The 22,116-nt window shown below is 44.1% G+C and overlaps 2 protein-coding genes across 3 annotated transcripts in view; both read right to left on the reverse strand.

Annotated features, from left to right (window-relative positions):
* LOC120913318 (cytochrome P450 2F2-like) overlaps positions 1-1,159 on the reverse strand; it is a 37,880-nt gene extending 36,721 nt beyond the window's left edge. The window contains exon 1 of the mRNA XM_040323186.1: positions 890-1,159. Coding sequence (XP_040179120.1) covers positions 890-1,060 — 171 coding nt within the window. The 5' untranslated portion in view covers positions 1,061-1,159. The remainder of the gene's footprint in view (positions 1-889) is intronic.
* Positions 1,160-6,106: 4,947 nt separating this feature from the next.
* The window catches only part of LOC120913319 (cytochrome P450 2G1-like), a 28,298-nt gene continuing 12,288 nt past the window's right edge, over positions 6,107-22,116 (reverse strand). The window contains exons 3-9 of one of the 2 annotated variants that reach the window (XM_040323188.1): positions 19,711-19,860; positions 17,892-18,052; positions 14,954-15,130; positions 12,547-12,688; positions 12,120-12,307; positions 9,230-9,371; positions 6,107-6,401 (exon numbers count right to left, since the gene is read on the reverse strand). In XM_040323188.1, coding sequence (XP_040179122.1) covers positions 6,220-6,401; positions 9,230-9,371; positions 12,120-12,307; positions 12,547-12,688; positions 14,954-15,130; positions 17,892-18,052; positions 19,711-19,860 — 1,142 coding nt within the window. In that variant the 3' untranslated portion in view covers positions 6,107-6,219. The remainder of the gene's footprint in view (positions 6,402-9,229; positions 9,372-12,119; positions 12,308-12,546; positions 12,689-14,953; positions 15,131-17,891; positions 18,053-19,710; positions 19,861-22,116) is intronic. The other variant, XM_040323187.1, reaches the window with a different exon arrangement.

Genomic DNA, 22,116 nt, shown 5'->3' on the forward strand with positions numbered 1-22,116 from the left:
TACGATAGTGCCCATCTATGCCCATCCGTGCCACCTATCCGTGCCCAGCCGTGCCGCCTATCTGTGCCCATCTGTGCCACCTATCCGTGCCGCCTATCCAAGCCCATCCATGCCATCAGTGCCGCCTTATCAGTGCCTGTCAGTGCAGTACCATCAGTGCCCATCAGTGAAGGAGAAAACGTACTTATTTACAATGTTTTATAACAGAAACAAAAAAAACTATTTTTTTCTACATTTTCGGTCATTTTTTAAAAAAAAATAAAAAAAATATCCCAGAGATGATCAAATACCACCAAAAGAAAGCTCTATTTGTGGGTACAAAATGATAAAAATTTAGTTTGGGTACAGTGTAGCATGACCGCGCAATTGTCATTCAAAGTGCAACAGCGCTGAAAGCTAAAAATTGGTCTGGGCGGGAAGGTGTATAAGTGTCCTGTATGGAAGTGGTTAAACCCCCATTGAAAATCTGTGGAATGACTTGAAGACTGCAGTCCACAAATGGTAACCATCAAATTTAACTGAACTTGAGCAGTTCTGCCAAGAAGAGGGGGCAAATGTTGCAAAGTCTAGATGGCAAAAGTTAGTAGAGACAAATCCCAACAGACTAAAGGCTGTAATTAAAACAAAAGGTGGTTCAACAAAATACTAACATAAGGTGGGTGATTGTTTTTCAAATTCATTGATTCTGTTTTTTAATTTTTACATGTTTGTGTTAGATCTTTCACTTGGATGTTATAGGTTGCATTAGTAAATACAGCTGGATACAACAAAAATGGTGCCTGTCTTCATTTCAGGCTGCAAAGCAACAACGTGATTATTTTAAAGAAGGGGTGATCCCCCCTTTTCTATACCCACTGTACATCGAAACACTGATATAAGACCAGCTCACCTCAACCAGAGACTTGATGAGATCATTCATCTTGACTTGGTGCATGTTTCCTATAAAGGGAAGTGGCATGGGACCAGGGGGTAGCCTTCCTCTGACTTTCCATCTTGAACGAAATAGAATACTGGTTATGAGGAAAATGAGAATGAGACAGAGAACTCCACTAAGATCCATGATGATGGCCCAGAGCTGAGAAATACAGCAAGTCTGGATGAACAGATGAAAAGAACTCTATGTACTCTAATTCCAGGAAAATGTAATGACTGTTATGCAACCTAGCCCTTTCAACACTGGTGTTCAGAAAACATTGTTTACAATTACAGGTGCCACTGTGTCACCACACTTGGTGCAATGCCACTGGTGTACAGAGTGTAGACAACTAGTATAGGACTCCATATTACCTTAGGTGACCCTTACCTGAGAGGACATGCTGTGTTTGCTACATTTATTGTAGCATTGTCTTCTGGTGAGTGTCCACTTCATGAGGTAGTGGTGTTTGAAGATATATGCTCATACACTGAAGGATCTGGCAGCAGTCTCGGTTGGTGGGTGGAAGATTCACAATTTATAATTGCGTGATTAAAAGGACTTGTATGCATTTTCTATGTATACTGACACTGAGGCACTTGTATTTCACATGACATTTTGATTATTAAGTACTTTCTATGGTGCACTTTATGTGAATACTGAAATGCAGGGCCGCCATCAGGGGGGTACAGGTATTACACCTATTACACCTATAAGGGGCCTGATGGTCCCCAGGGGCCCGGCTTGTCCCCCCTCCAATTTTCTTTTCTTTTTTTGCATTACACCTGTAAGGGGCCCGATGGTCCCCAGGGCCCCTTACAAGCCCGGCTGGCCCCCCTCCCGTTTTTTTTCTTTGCATTACACATGCCCAGGTGGACCCCATTCCGTTTATTTTTTATTTTTTTGCATTACACCTGTAAGGGGCCCAATGGTCCCCAGGGCCCCTTACAGGTCTGGCCACCCCCTTCCCCTTTTTGTTTTTTGCCTTATCTCGCGTCAGGAGAGAAGAGATTACACTTGTTTTTTTTGCGTCAGCACCCCCCCCAGTTCTCTGCTCCAGGGGTGCCCTGCCTAAAGCTGTGTAAGGGGCCCCACAATTTGTGATGGCTGCCCTGCTGAAATGTAGCAACTTTATGCACTTCATATGAATATTGTTACTGTATGCGGTAATCTTAGGCACTTTACTTGACCTGGCGCCAGGGCCGATCCTAGGCAGGGTGCACAGGATGCTGCAGAGGTGGGGGCGCCGAAGTGCCAGAGTTCTTCCCTCCCTCCTTCTCTCCTTGTTTGTGTCCATCCAGAACTAGTGTTCTGAGCATAGGTGTGTGTCTGTCCAGAACTGATGTGTGAGCATAGGGCAGCCCGTCCAGCCTGGCAGTGCTCGCGGGAGGGGCCACTCCTCTTCCTGACATGAGAGTTCTAGTTTTCAGTGACTGCTGTGTACTGATGTGCAGGAATGAATTCCTCATACTGGGAGTCTTGGATCCCACAATGTTTCCACCAACTCAAGTTGGAATGCCACCCCCTCCCATGTCTATCTCGGGCTGCACAGAGAGAGAACCGAGGTGAGTCACAGTGTTCAGTGTGCTGGGGGATGGCATTCCCAGCTTTGCTTTACACGTGCTCTGGGCTGCCCCTGCTCTAGATGTTTATTGCATGATAGATTGCATAGGATACACAGCCCCTGCCCATTCTTGCGCCTAGTCCATCTACAGATGTGATGTATAATGAAATGTACCAAGAGCCCTTTCCCACTGTGCTGGGTCATCGGCTGTAAAGTGCCGCTAGTTTTAGGTCCAGTTAGCCAGTGTATCACAGTCCTTCTACAGATGGAAGCATCACCAAGGGGAAGAGTGTGAGAAGATAGCTTGGTAAGCCCTCTAAGGAAAAAAACACTCCACCACGTGCTGTAAGGTAGAAGGCTTACCAGATCATTCTGACCCCAGTTAAGGTGGTCAAAACAAGCTAGATGCAAGTGCAGGAACACCAGTAGACTTGACATACGTGGGTTGGAGTTCTGACCAAGGACATGGCATTTGAGGTGTCTACTGGTGTTCCTACACATGCATTGAGCTTGTTTTGACCACCTTAACCAGGTTTAGAACGATCTGGTAAGCCTTCTACCTTACAACACATGGTGGAGTGTGTTTTACTTTGAGGGCTTTTCAAGCTATCTTCTCACACTCTTCCACTGGGTGATGCTTTCATCTGTAGAAGAACTGTGATACACTGGCTAACTGGACCTTTTTCTACTTTCCCTAATGACTTTTATATGAACCTTATTTTTTGCTAGTGACCATCTTTTCACCACAGAGCAGACTAATTATGCAGATATTTGTGACTTAAAGTGATAGTAAACACACACACTGTTTAGTTCACATTGGGGTTGATTTACTAAGGTAAATCCACTTTACACTACAAAGTGAAAGTGCACTTGGAAGTGCAGTTGCTGTAGATCTGAGGGGGACATGTAAGGAAAATAAAAAACATTTTTGCATGTACGTGATTGGATGATAGCAATCGGCAGAGCTTCCCCCCATTTCAGATCTTCCCCTCAGATCTACAATGACTGCACTTCCAAGTACACTTGCAATTAACTTGTAGTGCAAAGTGGATTTGAATTTAGTAAATCAACCCAATTGTCCCATATATTCCTGTATGTGAATGATGGCACTGTAATTATTTTAATAATTATGTAGCGCCCTGTGTTAAAATTTTAATTATCTGAGCAGTAGTTGGCTCAGAAGGATTGTGTCTAAATTGTAGCTCTGTCTCAGTTCAGCTGGTTGCATGATTTTCCTCCTGACAAAGGGTATCGCTGTCACCACTGGTCAGGGTTGGAAAGGCAACAGGCTGGATGCATTGGGTACCTCTTTTCCTAGAAGCAGCCCAGAGGTCGTGGTGAACCCGCTGTGCATTCTGGGAGAGGGTACTTAAGGGGCAGACACCATTTTGTGGGGTTCGTCTTCCAATCTTCGCCTGAGGGCCCTCCTGGCCTCAGGAATGTGTTGGCAGTTTCCGCCTTGGGGCCACATTGGCCTGAGGCCTCGCAACTGAGATGTAGGCCCAGGAGTTACTGGGGCCTACTGATCCAGGGATGATCCTGTGTCGCCTTACCTGATGGAAGGGATCGAGTAATTGAGGACGCAATTGGAGGATATATCCGGATCAAAGTTTACCTCACAGTGCTGCTGGAATGGCTGAGAGATCCTGGCACTGAGAGCTGTGTTCTTTTACTTCAGAAGCTAACCCTGTGAGGGGTTGACCAAGTCTGTGGCAGAGACTATTGAGCGAATCCTAAGTTCACCTAGTCTGTGACAGAGACTAATGAACAAATTCTACTATCAAGTCTGTGGCAGAGACTTTATTTTGATCAAGCTTCGCACCAGCTGCTGGGACAGTGAGAGTGGGCCTATCCAGTGGTTGTGGAGTCCAGCGTGGAGACAGCTGTCCCTCTGGACCTCAGAGAATATCCGTGATCTGCAAGTAAGATACCTGAGTCCTCCCCATCCCTCTATCCCTCTGTTGGAAAGTTTATTCAATAAAACCCTTGAGAGAGACTTTGTGTTGGTGCAGACATTTCTTCTTCAAGGAGACACAAGGAACAGTAAGGTAACGGCAGGCCCAAATCTAAACCAGCAGCTCCTCCGGGGGTAGTGCTACAATAATAAAAAAAATATCAAAGTGCCTTTTTCTTATTGATATACAGCTTTTACATGACCCAGCTCTTTCCCTGCCTGTCTGCAGGGAAACATAAGCAGGAGGAGTCTCTAGTCCTCTGCTGCTGGTCACAAGTTAAAAAAGAAAAACAGCCTTTGCAATACAGAGTAAAAATAAATAATTATAATCAATAAACTGTTTTTTTATTGTCATACAAATATACATTTGAAATCAAATCTTTATTATTTTTTGGCAATAACATGGTGTGGGTGAATTTCTGCCAGTCACAGTTTGAGTAACACCGCTCCAGTCTGTGTCTTAGAATAAGAGGGAGGTGAAGCCTCCAACAATCTACATTTAATATCTTACCCCACTGTGTTTAGCTGGTTAGTGGACATGGAGGAGGAGGGAGGGAGTTGGCTGTCATTTACCACTGTGTGTACACCCACATGTGTGACTCTATAGTCACATCAGTGTTGCCAACTATCAGTGTTTTTATTGGCAGCCAGTTACAAACAGGCACTTTTCTCCTGCCAGTAAATGCCAGTGACAAGAAACGGTTGCCAGTAAAAAATATGGCTGTGACACCCGGCTTGGAACTATGCATGTGCTGTTCCGGGCTGGAGCCAGCCAAGGCCATACAAGTGCCTGCTACAGTGTGTTCAGGGGATTAGTCTGGCACAGACTGTGGCTGGGCGTGTCGTGATGTCATGGTGAAAGGGAGCGAAGTGGAGCGGCCGGAGCCACGTGTGCGGGTCTGCGGGACAGGAGCAAGCTGGGAGTGGGACTGTCAGTGCTGTTTGGACTGGAGTGGACTAAAAGGATCACCTGGCATGGAGAGAGACTGTGACTCAGGAAGGGAGGAGTCGTGTCGGTGAGGTGTCATCATTATCTGTGCTGCTGCACACTGCTCTCAGTATTACTGTGAGAATCAGTTTTATGTGTGTGTGTATGTCCATTCTAATTTTCTTGCCCTCCTGAGTCCTGTCCCTTACCTACATACTATATTGATAAAAAAAATAAAAGAAATTAGTTTTTTCCCTTAATATCCACCTTAATATCTACCATAAATCACCTTGTTAATGGCATTTTGTATTTGTTTGTGGCCTAAATACTGAAATTTGCAAAAACTGTCATTTTGTAACTTTTGGAAATGCCAGTAAAAAACGTGGCTGTGCCAGTCAATTTTGGGTGTCGTGTCAGTAAATTTTAGTCTGGCAGGTTAGCAACACTGAGTCACATGGGCTGCTCAGATGTGATAGGGAGGAAATGCTCAGCATAGAAACTCACTTAAAACTCAGCATGTGCAGAGTTGCCACCACAGCTGCAAAATCCTTAGCTGAATTGGGCTGACTACTCACTTTTGTACTCACATGTACTCTGAGTTATTTTGAGGGGACAGCAAATTTACACTGTTATACAAGCTATACACTCACTAATTTACATTGTAGCAACGTGTAATTTCTTTAGTGTTGTCACATGAAAAGATAGAATAAAATATTTACAAAAATGCGAGGGGTTTTACAAAAATGTGAGATACTGTGTGTATATATGCCACTTTATGTTGTTTTCACTCTATTAGGGAGTATTTCCTTTTTGAGCCCCCAAAATAACAAGTACAATATAAAGTTCCATAGTCCTTTTAATTAGCGTGGGATGAAACACAGTTCGTAGGGATGTGGGATGTTTCCGAAGCCACTCATTTGTGGTGTAAGGTCTAGGTCTTGTGGGTCTACTGGGGATCTCAAGGTGAAGTTCTGTAAAATTGTAGCAAAAAATAAGAAGAGCTCCATTTTTGCAAGACCTTCCCCCAGACAGATCCGCTTCCCTGTAAAGTGAAAGAGAATTATAAATGGCTAAATGACAACTACTCATGATATTTAGTGCAGGTGTAGTAAAACACGGAACACCATGGAAAATGCAGTAATCTGTACCAAGCAATCGGAAAACATTCGTTATTTACCAAGTGCACTGCATGAATAGAAGCAAATTAGTTGGATTAGGTCCCTTCCAAATGGACAGTCTGATGAAGCCTGCCCATTGGATTTTCAGGTTGAAAACTTTATTTATGTCTGCAGGCAATCACATTTGTATTGATTTACATCTGATTGCCTTTGAGTACTAGCAGGGATGGACTGGCCATTGGGACTACAGGGAGTTTCCCGGTGGGCCGATGGCTTAGTGGGCCGGCTTCAGTGACAGCGGACCGCCACCCCCCTCCGTTCCTCTGTCTCTCCCTTCCCGCAGCGCTCACCTCCTCTCCCTCCCCACAGTGCTCACCTGGGGGGGGGGGGCAGAGAAGCAGGGGGAGGACCAGAGGAGCAGGGGGGATGACAGAGGAGCATGGGGGGGACCAGAAGGAGCACCGGGGAGGGGACAGACAGCTGGCTCAACAGCTATGGCCTGGGAGTACCTCACTTCTGTCTAATCTTGTCCCATGGGAGGGGGGGGCACCAAACTGATTCTTTGCCCGGGTGAAATAATGTCTAGCTTCCCCACTGGTACTGCCTATAAAAGTACCAGTCCCAGCCGTTTTACTCTAATAAAGTAGAACGGCTAGTGGCTAGTGAAGGGGGAGAGGGGGCTTGGGTGGCTGGGGAAGTTGTCCAGCCACCATAGGAGAGACCTGTCAAAGTGGGCCAGTTTGAATGAAGTCCATGCAGGGCCAAATTTATGTCCCAGTCCAGCCCTGAGTACTAGTCCAAAAACAAAAAAAAAATGGAAAAGGTCTGCATCTGCATTCCCCCCCCCCCCAAACGTAAACATGACTCATTGGAGGTAATCTGATATAAATGTGTAGGTAGGTGTAGTTAGCTACTTTGCCACTAGGTGGCTCTGTACCAGAGTAGTGTCTCGTTGCAATAAGTAGTTATCAGGTGCTAGGCCCCTTTTAGGCAGCCCCCTCCTACAGTGATGTCAGGGGTGAGGCAGCACCCATATATATGTCAGGGAAGAAGAGGCACAGTCAGTCTTGGGTCATGGGAGCTGAACATCCCACACCTATGAAGATGTAGCCACTAGACATAGGCCCTGAACAAGGTAGGAGGTCAGTGGAGTAGACCTGTACTCAGGAGGAGCTGGCTGTAGTTTTTTTGTCTCTTAGGGGCTAGAACAGATTGCAAAAGACCTTTTAGGCCAGGTCGGAGATCCCTGTGTGGGGCTGCTTCCCTGGCGGGTTCCCAGAAGAGATGTACCTAGCAAGGAGGTGAATTCAGAATGCACAGTCCAGTGAGTACTTATGACCCTGGGTGAAGGAGAGACTGTAAAGCCGTGTACACATGATCGTTTTGTCCGATGAAAACAGACCGATGGAGTGTTTTCATCGGTAAAACCGATCGTGTGTGGGCCCCATCGTTTTTTTTCCATTGGTGAAAAAAAATAGAACATGTTTTAAATTTTTCCTATGGATTAAAAACTGATAGAAAAATCAGATCGTTTGTGCGAAATGCTCAGAATCAAGTTGACTTAATTTTTTTTCGGCTTGTCGTAGTGTTGTACGTCACCGCGTTTTGGCACGGTCTAATTTTTGACTGATGGTGTGTAGGCAAGACTGATGAAAGTCGGGAAGAAGAAGAAGAAGAAGAAGAAGAAGAAGAAGAAGAAGAAGAAGAAGAAGAAGAAGAAGAAGAAGAAATTAAAAAAAAAATTGACAGCGACGCGGGAAAGAAGGGTCTACTTTTACATGGTGTACTAAGTTTACACTTTGTAAAAGCAGCCCTAATTTTGCAACGGCAAACTAACACTTACGGAAAAAAACGAAGGGAAAAAGCTTCGTGGATCTCCGTAAGTGCTAATTTGCATACCCGACGCGGAATTTCGACGAGAAATGCCCCCAGCGGCGGCCGAGGTACTGCATCCTAAGATCCGACAGTGTAAAACTATTACACCTGCCGGATCTTAGGAATATCTATGCGTAACTGATTCTATGAATCAGCCGCATAGATAGAAACAGGGATACAACGGCGTATCAGTAGATACGCCTGCGTATCCCTTTTGTGGATCTGGCCCATAGTACAGAAGATGATCAGAGACTGCCAACATACTACAGGAGATGGTCACAGACTGCATATATAATACAGGAGATGGTCAGAGACTGCAGACATAGTACAGAAAATGGTCAGAGACTGCAGACATACTACAGGAGATGGTCAGAGACTGCATATATAATACAGGAGATGGTCAGAGACTTCAGCCATAGTACAGGAGATGGTCAGAGACTGAAGATGTAATACAGGATATGGTTAGAGACTGCAGACATACTACAGGAGATGCTCAGAGACTGCAGACATACTACAGGAGATGCTCAGAGACTGCAGACATACTATAGGAGATGCTCAGAGACTGTAGATATAATACAGGAGATGGTCAGAGACTGCCGCTATGGTCTCCGGCTGCTTCACTCTCCTCCTCTGACAGGAGGAGGTTGGACTTGGGCAAGAAACACAGCGGCGGCGGCGGCGGCACAGTCTCTCCTCTTCTGATCCGCTCCTGTCAGTTACCGGCTGAGAGAGCTGCCTCTGGACACAGACAAGAAGAGGAGGAGGAGGTGAAGGGGGAGCACTCTGGTGCTTCAGCGCCCCACCTCTGTGGCGCCTGGGTGCGCTGCAACCCGTGCAACTGCCCAGGATCGGCCCTGACCTATATAGTGATGCATACCTGAAGAGAATGGCATGTATCCATCGTTTCTACGGAACTTCCCATTTTCATCCAAGAAATGTCCAGGATTAAACTCTTTGGGGTATTTAAACTGCTTGGGGTCTTGGAGAACAGAGCTGAGCATGGTATATACAGTGGTGTCCTAGAAAAGAAGAATCATTATAATATACATTAAATAAGGTCAGTTGCTGCCTCAACGTTTGTTCTGAAGATTGAGAACTATTGTTTATAATCACACCCATATTCATACTACAGGATTGCTATTGATTAATGTGTATGCATACCTCATACTGGATACCATACTGGTTTGTTCTTGTTTTGTTCATTTTGTGGGATTTAGGCTAGGCCAGTATGTATCTCATTTAAATTTTTTCGGGATCATAATGTTTTATGTCAAGAAATTTTGTGTCCATAAAATAATAAACTTAAAGCGGAACTTCACCCTAAAAGTGAAGGGGGGGGGAACAGGTGCCTCGTTTTGGCATGTACCTGATCCCACTAGGCAGTCAGAGCAGAAGTTCTTACCCCTCTCTCCCCACCTGCAACCTTCTGGGACATGTTATAGGTCCCGGGAGGCTGCAGGACCATTTATACAGCACAGTACGCCTCAAGCATGCACAGTGAGAAGCCAGCTGTAAACCCAAATGGAGTCACAGTAGGCTCCCCTTAGTAAACATGCTAGCACCGGTATCCCAAAGACCAGTGAAGAACCCACCTGGGTGAAGACAGTATTTGCAGCTAGTGACTTAACCACTTCACATCCCACCTATAATAATATGACGGCCACAAGGTGGCTCTGCCATCCTGGGTGGCCGTCATATGACGTCCTCGGGCCTCCCGGCCGCTAGGGGGTGCGCGGCCACCACGTCACTTGGGTGCTGATGCGTGTGCCTGTCACCTCCCCCAGTCAGTCCCCTCCCCCCGCAATATCGCAATATCGCAATCTTGACAAAAATCGCAGATAACCGCCATTACTAGTAAAAAAAATAAAACTTTTGTGCAAACCAATCACTATACGCTTATTTTACCAAAAATATGTAGAAGAATACATATCGGCCGAAAAAAATATGTTTTTTGTAAAAACAAATATAGATATTTATTATAGCAAAAAGTAAAAAATATTGTGTTTTTTTCTAAATTGTTTAATTTGTTTATAGCGCAAAAAATGTAAACCGCAGAGATGATCAAATACTACCAAAAGAAAGCTCTATTTGTGGGATGTTAATTTTGTTTGGGAGCCACGTCGCATGGCCGCGCAATTGTCATTCAAAGTGTGACAGTGCTGAAAACTGAAAATTGGCCTGCGCAGAAAGGGGGTGAAAATGCGGGTATTGAAGTGGTTAAAAAAAAAAATTGGAACACTTTTTTTTTTTGAGCAGTAAAGATGATCTTTAACCTGCCTGGCGGTATCCCCGAGCGTGACTCGGGGTGTTTTTTTCATGCTGGGATCGGTATCCCCAAGTCACGCTCGGGGTAGCTGTGCAGAGTGTGCAGCGGCGCGGCTTACCTTCGCAGCATCCACAGACAAAGTTACTCACCTTGTCCCTGGATCCAGCGATGCCGCCACGCTGTGTGAGCGAGCGGGACCTCGCTCGATTCACAGTGACCCCGTGTGCCGCCGATCTCCGTTCCCTGCGACGTTACGACGCATGGGGGCGGAGAACGGCACCAAATTCAAAAAAGTAAACAAACACATTACATACAGTATATTGTAATCTTATAGATTACAGTACTGTATATAAAAAATACACACCCCCTTGTCCCTAGTGATCTGTCCAGTGCCCTACATGTTCTTTTATATAATAAAAACTGTTCTTTCTGCCTGAAAACGGTAGATTGTCCAAAAGTGTCCCTTTATGTAAAAAATGGTTTTAGAGCAGCTAGAAAACAGCGATAATAAATTATAATCACTTGCAGAATTGGGCGATAGCGATTTGTGGGGAAATTCGTCATAAAAAAATAAAAGTAATGACAGCGACAATTCTGCAACTGAGCAAATTTCAGTGATTTTGATTACATTATTGAATAATTTTTATTATAATTATATTATTATTTGTTATAATTATTTATAATTATTTATTATATTATAATTTATAATTTTGTTTTTAAAAAAAAATCGTACCCGGGATGCCTACAAGACTCTTGGCCATACTGATTTTTGTGGGCTTGCAGTGACTGTATGCACAGTTGAAAATAAAGACATCTCTTTTAAAGAAAATTTTGGAGTGCGGCTGTCCAGCTTTTGTTCTTTTGTTTTTTTGCTATTACCGCATTGCCAGCACCCTGGTGGTTCAACAACCCCTGATCATCACGAGGCTCACCTGGAGCGGTGAGAATTCTGTCTGTGTGCCTACAAGACTCTTGTTTGGTCAGATTTAAGTGAGTTATTCCTAAAAATTACAGGCCAACAGTATAAAACGCCAAATTTCCTTGCAAAATAATTGTACCGCTTTTGGTACGTAATTCCAGACAGAATCATACCGCCAGGGAGGTTAATAAAACAATTATTTTATACAAAGAGATCATAATAGTACTAAAAGTTCCTCTAGGCTTTTAGAAATGTAGATATAAGTAATGACTGTATTGTCACCAGTATGCATTTATTTGCATTTCACAACAGGTAGACAAACTTGATCTTGGCTCTAAGCCCCATTTTAAATAAAGCCAAATGTGAGCTCAGTTAGTACATATGAGTTTGTTTATTTATAAAGGATAAAGAGCAAAAAGCAGTAACCAATAGAGACCATTCACAATCAACTTTTATTGATGTATCTTCAGTATAGTGAAATCTAACTGGTTGTTATGAATTACTGTACTTTGCATATTATCCTTGCTTATTCTCTGCCTAATTAAACTAGCCAAAAACCTAAGAAAACACATGTTGTTTCACCTTTGGAATGATGAAATCTCTGAAGTGCACGTCACGAATCACTTTGTGTGGGACTCCCATTGGGATGAGGTCAATGAATCTCTGAATCTCATGGATCACAGCATCCATATATGGCATACGAGACCGATCTTCAATACAAGGAGCCCGGTTCCGTCCAATGACATGGTCTATCTCTTTATGAATGCGTTCTGCAAAGATAAAAGCCAATGGCAAATGATATAAAGCTAAATTATTGTTAATTTTGATGGGTCGATTTGTGCCACTGACACTTCTGAAATCATTTTGAAATTTTGGTTAAAAAATGAATAAATTTGTTTCAATAAATAATTGTTTGGAAAAAAAAGAAATTCATATTTATTTGACAATTTTTTTTTAGTTTCATGTGTTTTTCTGTTTGCCATTTAAATTAATTAAGAACGCCACAAACCTTCAACATCTGCATGTTTGAGCAGAATCAACAGTCCGTAACGCAATGTTGTGCTGACGGTTTCTGTACCAGCACCAAACAAATCAAATGTGCTATTCACAATTCCTTCCATGTGAAATTCAGTTTGTGGCACATCTTTTTCCTAAAGAATTAAGAAGGAAACTTAGATTAAAAATGACAGAGAAGGTAAGAACTGGGCAAATTCCTGAATTCACGTGTCTTTATTAACCACTACAGCTCTTGCACAAGTATACCCTAGAGAAATGTTAAAATTTCAACTATGGACCTATTTATGCAGCAACTAGAAACAAATGCTACTAGAAACAAATATCCACCATATCACCCTGCTGTCATACCTTCATCTATCACCTCAGAGACAATGAACAGTCATTTGCGTTGTTTTGTTCCAAACAGTTGATTTGGCCACACCTAATGTTTTGATATCTCTCTGATGGTTTTTTTTTTTTTTTTGGATCTCAGGCCCCGTACACACGACCAGTTTCCTCGGCAGAATTTAGCTTCCGACCGAGTTTCTGGCTGAATTCTGCCGAGGAAACTGGTCGTGTGTACACTTTCGGCCGAGGAAGCCGACGAGGAGCTCGGCGAGGAAATAGAGAACATGTTCTCTATTTCCTCGTTGTTCTATGGGAGCTCTCGTCCCGCCGAGCTCCTCGGCGGCTTCAGGACTGAACTGGCCGAGGAACTCGATGTGTTTGGCACGTCGAGTTCCTCGGCCGTGTGTACGAGGCTTCATATTGAGAGTTGACAGCAACAGATTCCAAATGCAAATAGCACACTTGAAATGAACTCTGGCCCTTTTATCTGCTCCTTGTAAATGGGATAATGAGGGAATAACACACACCTGGCCATGGAAAAGCTGAGCAGCCAATTGTCCCATTACTTTTGGTCGCTTAAAAATTGGTAGGCACATTTACAAACTGTTGTAATTCCTAAATTTTTCACCTGATTTGGATGTAAATACCCTCAAATTAAAGCTGAAAGTCTGCAGTTAACGCACATCTTGTTTGTTTCATTTCAAATCCATTGTGGTGGTGTATAGAGCCAAAATTATTAGAATTGTGTCAATGTCCCAATATTTATGGACCTGACTGTACATATAACATTTACAGTCTTTTCCCCTGCATAACACCATGCAGGCTATTTCTCCTTCTTTGCATCAACACCATGTAGACTGTTGCTCCCAGGGCTTCTCTCCTCCTGCACAAAACTTCCACTGTAAAACTAGATCCTGTCCAATCATCTTCACTATGACAAGAGGACCACTCGGAATAATCCCAGATTGCTGGCTGTATTTGTTTGTACTTGGTGGTAGTTGACTGTATAATTACTAGGCCAGAGGCCTGCAGTACCCCTCCCTGGAAGCCTAGTAAGTTAACAGCTTGTACTGGTTGATAGACTACTGATCTCAGCTAGCCTGACTTGCAAATCCTGCGCCCTCAGGCGGCATCAACTTGACACACTTCCCCACAGTCTCTCCTCTGTTCTGGGACTCCTCATCAATGACTGTGTAAAGATGAGGACTTCATCCATGACCATGTATGGACGAAGTTCCCTCCCAGACTTCCTGGCATGCCTCAGCACCCAGCAGTCCACTGTGGTACACTCACCGACCTTTTCCTGCCACAAGTCCATGATGGAGAACTTTATTTGGACATATACATTCCAACAGCCTCCAGCCCCTCTGATCCAGGAATTCCTCATCAATGGCCGTGTACTGATGAGGACTTCACTGATGACTGTGTAAAGGTGAAGTTCCCTCACAGCTCTCTCTGGCTCCTCTGCTAGGCCTCACCCCCCCCCCAGATGGCCCCTGCCACTGTCTAGTATTCCATTCTCCATTTTACCCGGCCGAACAACTCCCCAGTGGCATGTTACCTCAGCTTATAGAGGAGGCCTGCCCTCTACCAATACCAAGTGGGGATTGGTCAGGGCTCCCACATGAGCTGCCTGCCACTCCAGTCCCAGGCCCTGCCTCCTCCTCTAGAACAATCTCCCTAGAAACAGGGAAGGTGCCTCAGAATTAGAGCACAGGTGGCCACATATACTGAAAAAAAGGGGATGCCATCCAGGACCCTGGGGACCACCGGGCACCTTTCAGTCGTTCCCCCCTGATGGTGGCCCTGATCAGGGCAAACAGGCTAAAAACTAAACTATCTCTTAGTTGCCAGACAAACTTTCACCTTATTGTAGGTTGTATATTATTAACATTCTCTACGTGAAAGCAGAGTTTGGGAATATCATTTTAGATTGTCCATTTTTACATGTAATGGTAGTTACTTTTTCAGGTCCTGGGTACCAAATTTTTTTTTTTTTGGGGACTCCAATCTGCCATCTTTGTACTAGCAAAAGAATAAATTTCCCAATAAAACTCAATAAATTGCCTTACCTGCTCCATCTTTAAGAGGAAACAATCAATAAAGTCTCTGGGAGAAGCTGGATCCAGGGTTTCTTTATGCATTTTCACCCTTTCTGCAATAAAACTCTGAATGCCATCAATAGCTTTAAACATTTTGTGATGGGGTCCTGGAATCTTTCCAACCACTTTGGGAAACACGTTGTACATCTAAGAGATATTTTAAGAGTAAGACCAAGAGAAAAAAAAAATGGGGCGTAAATCACATTTGTGTATGCACCAAAATTAATGTGCAGAAACAAGGATTGAAATGTGTGCACTAAATTAATAAACCAATAAGCGTGTCTGAGAGGCATTGGCTAGCGTGACAATTCCTAAAAGTGCCACACTGGGGTTGATTTACTAAAGGTAAATAGAATGTACACTTTGTAAGTGCAGTTGCGCCAGAGCTTAGTAAATGAGGAGGAGCTCTGCTGACCTGCATCATCCAATTATGTACAAGTAAAAATTCATTTTTTTATATTCCTTGCATGTGATTGTAAAGTTAAGCTTTACCTCATTTGCTAAGCTCTGTAGCAACTGCACTTGCAAAGTACACAGTCTATTTGCCTTTAGGATAAGGTGACCAGATTTTTTAAATGAAATTCGGGGACATTTCTGATTGACAAATGGTAAACTATTTTACTGTATACACATTTTCCTAAAATTATATCAGTGGTGAAGCGAGGATTGTCAGCGCCCGGGACAAGGCAAGAAATTTGCGCCCACTGACCCGCAAACTTTTAGCACTCCCTGAGTCCCTTCCACTCAGGGACGGACTGACCATTCGGGCCTTTGGGCACTGCCCGAGGGCCCCATACGACTAGGGGGCCCCATCAGGGTTGCTAGCTTTAGTAAAACCAGGGACAGTATGTAAAAATCTGTGTTTTTAAAAAAAAATCACAAGATTATAGCTGCCCCGCCTCTCCGGTACCTTTTCAGTGTGTGTATGTGTATTCTGTGTGTATGTATACTGTGTGTGTATATTGTGTGTCTGTGTATGTATACTGTATGTGTGTATACTGTGTGGCCCCATAATATATTGCCTGGGGGCCCCATAATCTCCTATTGCTCGGGGGGCCCATAATCTCCTATTGCCCGGGGGCCCCATGAGTTGTCAGTCCGCCCCTGCTTCCACTAGTACAGTAGTACTGAACAACATGATTCCTGAACTGACCTACCTGACCACTGCACTAACCTACCTGATTCCTACACTGACTTACCTGATTCCTACACTGACCTACCTGATTCCTACACTGACCTAATTGATTCCTATACTAACCACTACACTGACCTACCTGATTTCTGTACTGACCTACTTGATTCCTACAATGACCACTACACTGACCTACCTGATTCTTATACTGACCACACACTGGCCTACCTGATACTTACACTGACCTACCTGATTCCTATACTGACCTACTTGATTTCTACTCGGACCACTATACTGACCTACCTGATTCCTATACCGACCTACCTGATTCCTACACTAACCACTACACTGACCTACTGCATTGCTACACTGCCCTCCACACTAACATACCTGATTCCTACACTGACCACTACAAACCTGGGAAGTCTAGTTACCCTACTGGGGGAGGCATTCTGCACATGGCCGGGGCACAGTAATAATTTTGCACCCCCCCCTTAAATGTTGCACCTGGGGCAAGAGTACCGGCTGCCCCCCTCCCCATGTCACTCCTATCCGGGGACAAATCCAGGGACAGACTGGCTCCGGGGACAGTGTCCAGGAGGCCTAGACGAACCATCCGGGATCCGGTCACTACGCCGCATGACAGGTATGCTTAAGCACACAAAAATCTGAATTGACTGGGAGGATTCACTCATACTGTTCTCACATACCTCAAATTGATAAAAAGCCTGTATCCGAGGCTCTGAGTCAGGCCGGTGCTACAGGCCTGTTCCTCCCAGTGATCTTTAAGTGGCGCTCCGGCTGCCAGGCATGTGCTAGTCGCCTGTCCGGGGGCACTTTACCCACCCTGATCGGGGTGGCGAAGAATCGAGTTACATTATTGCTAAGAGCAGGCTTGCTCTTCTTTTTCATTTGCAAGGCCAGATACTAAAGTTTCTCTACGCTCATCAACCTTTCTCTATTGTGTGCCATGTTGATGTTGGCCGTGTTGGGGCCTTGGAATAAAGCATTGAAAACTAATTTTGTGTCTGGACACTTGCTCTTCATCTACACTCACGGAAGTCACCCCTAAACCAAGCCAAGAAGGTAACTCATTAAGCCGATCCCAAACTAACTAGCGGCTCCTTCGAGGGTAGCGCTACATATATATTTTCGTCCACAGATAAAACCTAGATTGCAATGTGATTTTTTGCAAAAACAATTGCTTTGTGGCACATTTTGTCTCACAAAAAATGCATTTTGCCCCAAGAGTTATTTGATTAGCATTACTACTTTGCACCCAAAAACCTTTTTGTGCCGTATTTTAAACTTCTATTCTGGGTTTATATTCCTATGCACCAAATAACCAATATATTTTATTTACATGTACAAATAGGTGTACTTTTCCACATGTGCCAATCTTTGTTAGTAACCCCCCCCCCCCCCAATATGAATTGGGGGTTATTTACAAAAGGCAAATCCACTTTGCACTACAAGTGCACTGCAAGTACACTTGAAAGTGCACTTTCAAGTGCAGTCGTGTAGATTTGAGGGGGACATGAAAGGAAAATAAAAAACAAAATTGTTGCTTGCACATGATTGGATGATAAAAAAAGCAGAGCTTCTCCTAATTTCAGAGCTCCCCCTCAGATCTACAGCGATCTACAGCAACTGCACTTGCAAGTGCACTTGCAGTGCACTTGTAGTGCAAAGTGGATTTGCCTTTCATAAATAACCCCCATAATCTGATTAATGTAAACATTCACTTTTTCGATTGTTCCAAAGCTCTCTCCTTACCTGTCCCCAAACAGAGCTAAAACCTTTAAAAATTTCATGTAAAAGGGCCAAAAGCTGGAGAAACATTTTGTCTTCATACTCAAACCGGCTCCCAAACACCACTGAGCAGATGACGTTTGAAACTGCCTTGGCAAAATAGAAAGTCGGATCCACAGACTGACCTATAAGAGGGACATAGTAAAGACTTAAAAAATAATTTCAATTATGTTACTGTATACGACTTTATGGGGTTACTCCCATTAAAGCTGATATTTCAGTTTCTGGTAGATGGCCAATAGTTAAAACCTATATAAAACCAAAAACAAAAATTAATATATTGCAGCTTATCAGTCCTTACATTATATGTGGTGGCTGCATTAGTTTCATTTTCCCATTTAAAAAAATAAATAAAAATTGCCTGGTGATCCTGCAAGTAACACGCTTCCTGTCCTAGGGTGACAGTGCTTAATCACTGTACTGTATCTATAGAGAAACAACATTTCCATCCTTAGCTGTTCTCCTGATTTGCACTACAAACACCTTCCCTTCTCTTCAGCTCCATTACATAGGCCAAAACGGTGGTGTAGTCCACAAAAGTCCACTGCAAAGTCAGATGAGGCTAAAGCTAGGCACAAGAAACAATACAAAAAAAAAAAAAAAAAAAAAATTACATGGGGGGATTTACTAAAATTAGAGCACTTAGAATCTGGTTCATGTGTGCATGGCAGCCAATCATCTTCTAACTTCATCTTGTTCAATTAGACTTTGGAAATAACTTTGCATTCTCCAGTTTTAGTAGTAACCCCCCCGCCCCCCCAGGGCCGGATTCCAGACAAGGCCAACAAGGCCAGGCCTTGGGGCGGCAGTGGGTGCAGGGGCGTCACTGTGGCTGAGAGGAGAGGACACTTTCACTTTCATTTCGGGAGTTCCCCCCTGTCATGCGGATGGTGAGAGGAGAGAAAACAGAGGGAAGAGGAGGTGAGATGGTTCTTGGCAGCAGCAACCCCCCTCCCGGTTCTCAATGTCATTTTGTCATTTTTGACAGCAGCACCCCCCAATGCTCAATGTCATTTTTGGCAGCAACACCCCCCAGGTTCTCAGTGTCATTTTCGACAGTACCAATCCCAGTCCCCCACCCCCCCTCTGCTTCTCAATGCATCTCAGTATCCTGCCGAAAAAGTCCCCCGGCGTATAATGTCCCCCCTGTACTGCGTAGATGAGGGCGGCATTGAAGGACCCGGCCTTGGGGCGGCAAAGGGAGTAAATCCGGGCCTGCCCCCCCCCCCCCACCTTCATGATAGTCTACCTTAAAGACACCCCCCTCCCCAACTGACCACTTTATATTCACCTCTCCAGTACTTTCCTTTTTCTTTATCTGCCACCACAAAATTGCCTGAAAAAAACAGCTGGGGGGGCGCCGAAGAGGGGAGTATAAAATGGTTGGGGAATGGGCTGTACACTGCGTGCCCTAAATTCTTCAATGGTCACCAAAGTGTTGAATCCACACTACATCTGCATCATTAAAAAATGCAGCTTGCAGTGCGTAGCCTGTGATATCCTACAGAGTAAGCTCTGTGTAACGCTGAAGAGATCATTCGGTGATTGAAGCTGGCCACATGACATTGACAGCTAACCGGACCAGACTCTCTACCTGACTAAACTCTTCTCTTTTATTTACATGCATGGGGCTACACTTGCTTCGGAGTCATAAAGCAAGAAAAGCTCTAAACACAGGGTTTGTAAAAAGAAAATAGAAAAATAACACTATTAACATTCGGGATGTTTTCTTTTTTTGGCCATACAACGTTTTTAAAACTGGACCACTATGTTTTTGACTTACTTTTGGTTTTGCTAAATTCTTCTGTTAGGAAATAGGCCTCTTCCTTGATTCTCTCTTCAATGCTCTTTTTACCCATTCCAAAATTTCTGAGGGTCATCAGAGAAAATCGCCGTAGCTGTTTCCATCGCTCTCCGTTACTGGCGACCACTCCTGAAAATGATATATGGAACCAATGAGACACAACTGTTTACATGTTTCCTTTTGACTGGCAACCTACTACAGAATATGGGAACCACATACTGCTTTACTAAGAAGAATTTCAGCAAGTTCTCATAATATTAATTTGTCTGTCCGACTATGCCTAAATTTCCCTTTTTTCACTGGGCAGGCATGCCAAACCAAACAGAACCAAGGAAAGTAGAAGGCAAGGGCCTAAATAAAGCCAACATGAATGCAGCTATGTACAGCTAAACTCTAGACACACAACTAATACACAGATGAGATACATACCAGACCCAGTGGCGACTGGTGGTCATTTTTTTGGGGGGCAGCAAACAGTGTACCCACAGCCACCCCACGGTCGAGCAGGTCACCAACGCCACCCCCCGGTCTGGCCGGTCAGGTCATCGGCACAACACAACACAGTCGGTCGGTCAGATGGTTACGAGCCCGGCACTTACCCAATCTATGGCGCAAGCAGCGCTTCCCTCCGGGCGACTGGTGGTGGCTTTCCCTTGGTCTCCTCCTCAGCATCACAGTGGCTTCCGCCGTGTGTCTCCTGCCATGTGTCTCCTCCCTCCTCCTCCTAGGCCATTTCAGCCATTTCAGCCATTCGGGAAACGGGTCTCAGACCCGCTTCTTGATTTGCAGAGAGGAGAACTAGGAAGACAATAGCGAATATTAATTTGCTATTGTCACACAACTGTCTCCTCCCCACCTCTCCCTGTGAATACTGATGAGTAAACCAGGCAAAGTTCACTTTGCTGGATGTTTGCCAAACAGAGGAAAAAATATTTCATCTCCAAATATGGAAAGGTTTCTTCACAGTAAGAGCTGTGAAAATGTGGAATAGACTCCCTCCAGAGGTGGTTCTAGCAAGCTTAGTAGGTTTCTTTAAAAAAGGCCTGGATTCTTTCCCAAATTTACATAATATAACTGGGTACTGACATTTATAGGTAAAGTTGATCCAGGAAAAATCCGATTGCCTCTCGGGAGATCGGGAAATAATTTTTTCTCTGCTGTAGAAAATTATATCATGCTTTGCTGGGGTTTTTCACCTTCCTCTGAATCAACTGTGGGTATATGATTGTGTATATGGGATTGTTTTTTTTTTTGGTTGAAATAGATGGACTTGTAACTATGTAAATATGTATAATTTTTGTCTGTCTTTTTTCGAGGTCAATTTGCAAGCTTTTAGTATCAAAAGGGCATGGGTAGCTGGGCACCAACATGGGGACATATACCATTCAGCAGGAATAGGGTATTTTAAAGTGGCTTGAAGGGCAACATTAAAAATACACACATCCTTTAAATAACATGCTTGGGGTCGATGCCTTAAAGCTTAACTCCAGGAATACTGTGACTTTAGCTGGTCCAATGAACTACATTGTATTTTCTTCACTAATTAATGCAGTGGTTGTCCACAAAATCAAGTTGGGCTAAAAGCTTCTCAGCCATTCACTGGTAGCCTTGTGTTTTTGTGGATGAATACATGGCGTCCTCTGATTGGCTGAGATGGAGAGGCGGGAGGGTGACATTTTGATCCCCACCTCAGCCAATTAATAGAAGCCTTGTATTCATTCATAAAAGGCAAAGCTTCCTAGTAATTGGCTGAGCAATGCTCAGCCCATCTCGATTTTTTTCCTGGGAATGGGATGGGAAGTCCACATATCACTGCTGAAACAAGGATATGTATACTGTATGTAGCTGATGATACATACAACGTATATAGCACTGCCAGCTGCTGTATGTGCTAGTGAAGGAAATTGTTTGTTTGGACCAGCTTGATACAACCAAACTATTTAAAGTTGCAGAATTCCTGAAGTTGGGCTTTAAACATGCCCATGGAGTGGTACACCAGCAGGATGTACTAGTGCAAAAGTGTGAAAAAAAAACATGCTAGACCCTTATCTGGGCATGCAGCCTGGCTGGCCATGAAAGGAATTTTGCAGCAAAAATGCACCCCAACTCCTGAACCGTACCAGGCTACATGCCTTCAAGAACATTGGTAAAATGCCATGGCTTTATCCCCACATCACTGGCCTGGTGGATCATGTAGTGGTCTGTGGGCCGGAGTCATCATAAACAGGAAGCCCCCCTTGACTCCCAGATATTCCCCCTTTTTAAAAATAACCAATGATTATACCAATGCCGTGGACTTATTTTGACATGGGTGACAACACTGATCCCATGTAGTAAAATGACTGAATTGTTGCAGACCTGTTAAGGGCTTCTTGCACCAGAAAT

The sequence above is a fragment of the Rana temporaria genome, chromosome 9 (genome assembly GCF_905171775.1).
Source record: "Rana temporaria chromosome 9, aRanTem1.1, whole genome shotgun sequence".
In the NCBI taxonomy this organism is placed as follows: Eukaryota; Metazoa; Chordata; class Amphibia; order Anura; family Ranidae; genus Rana; species Rana temporaria.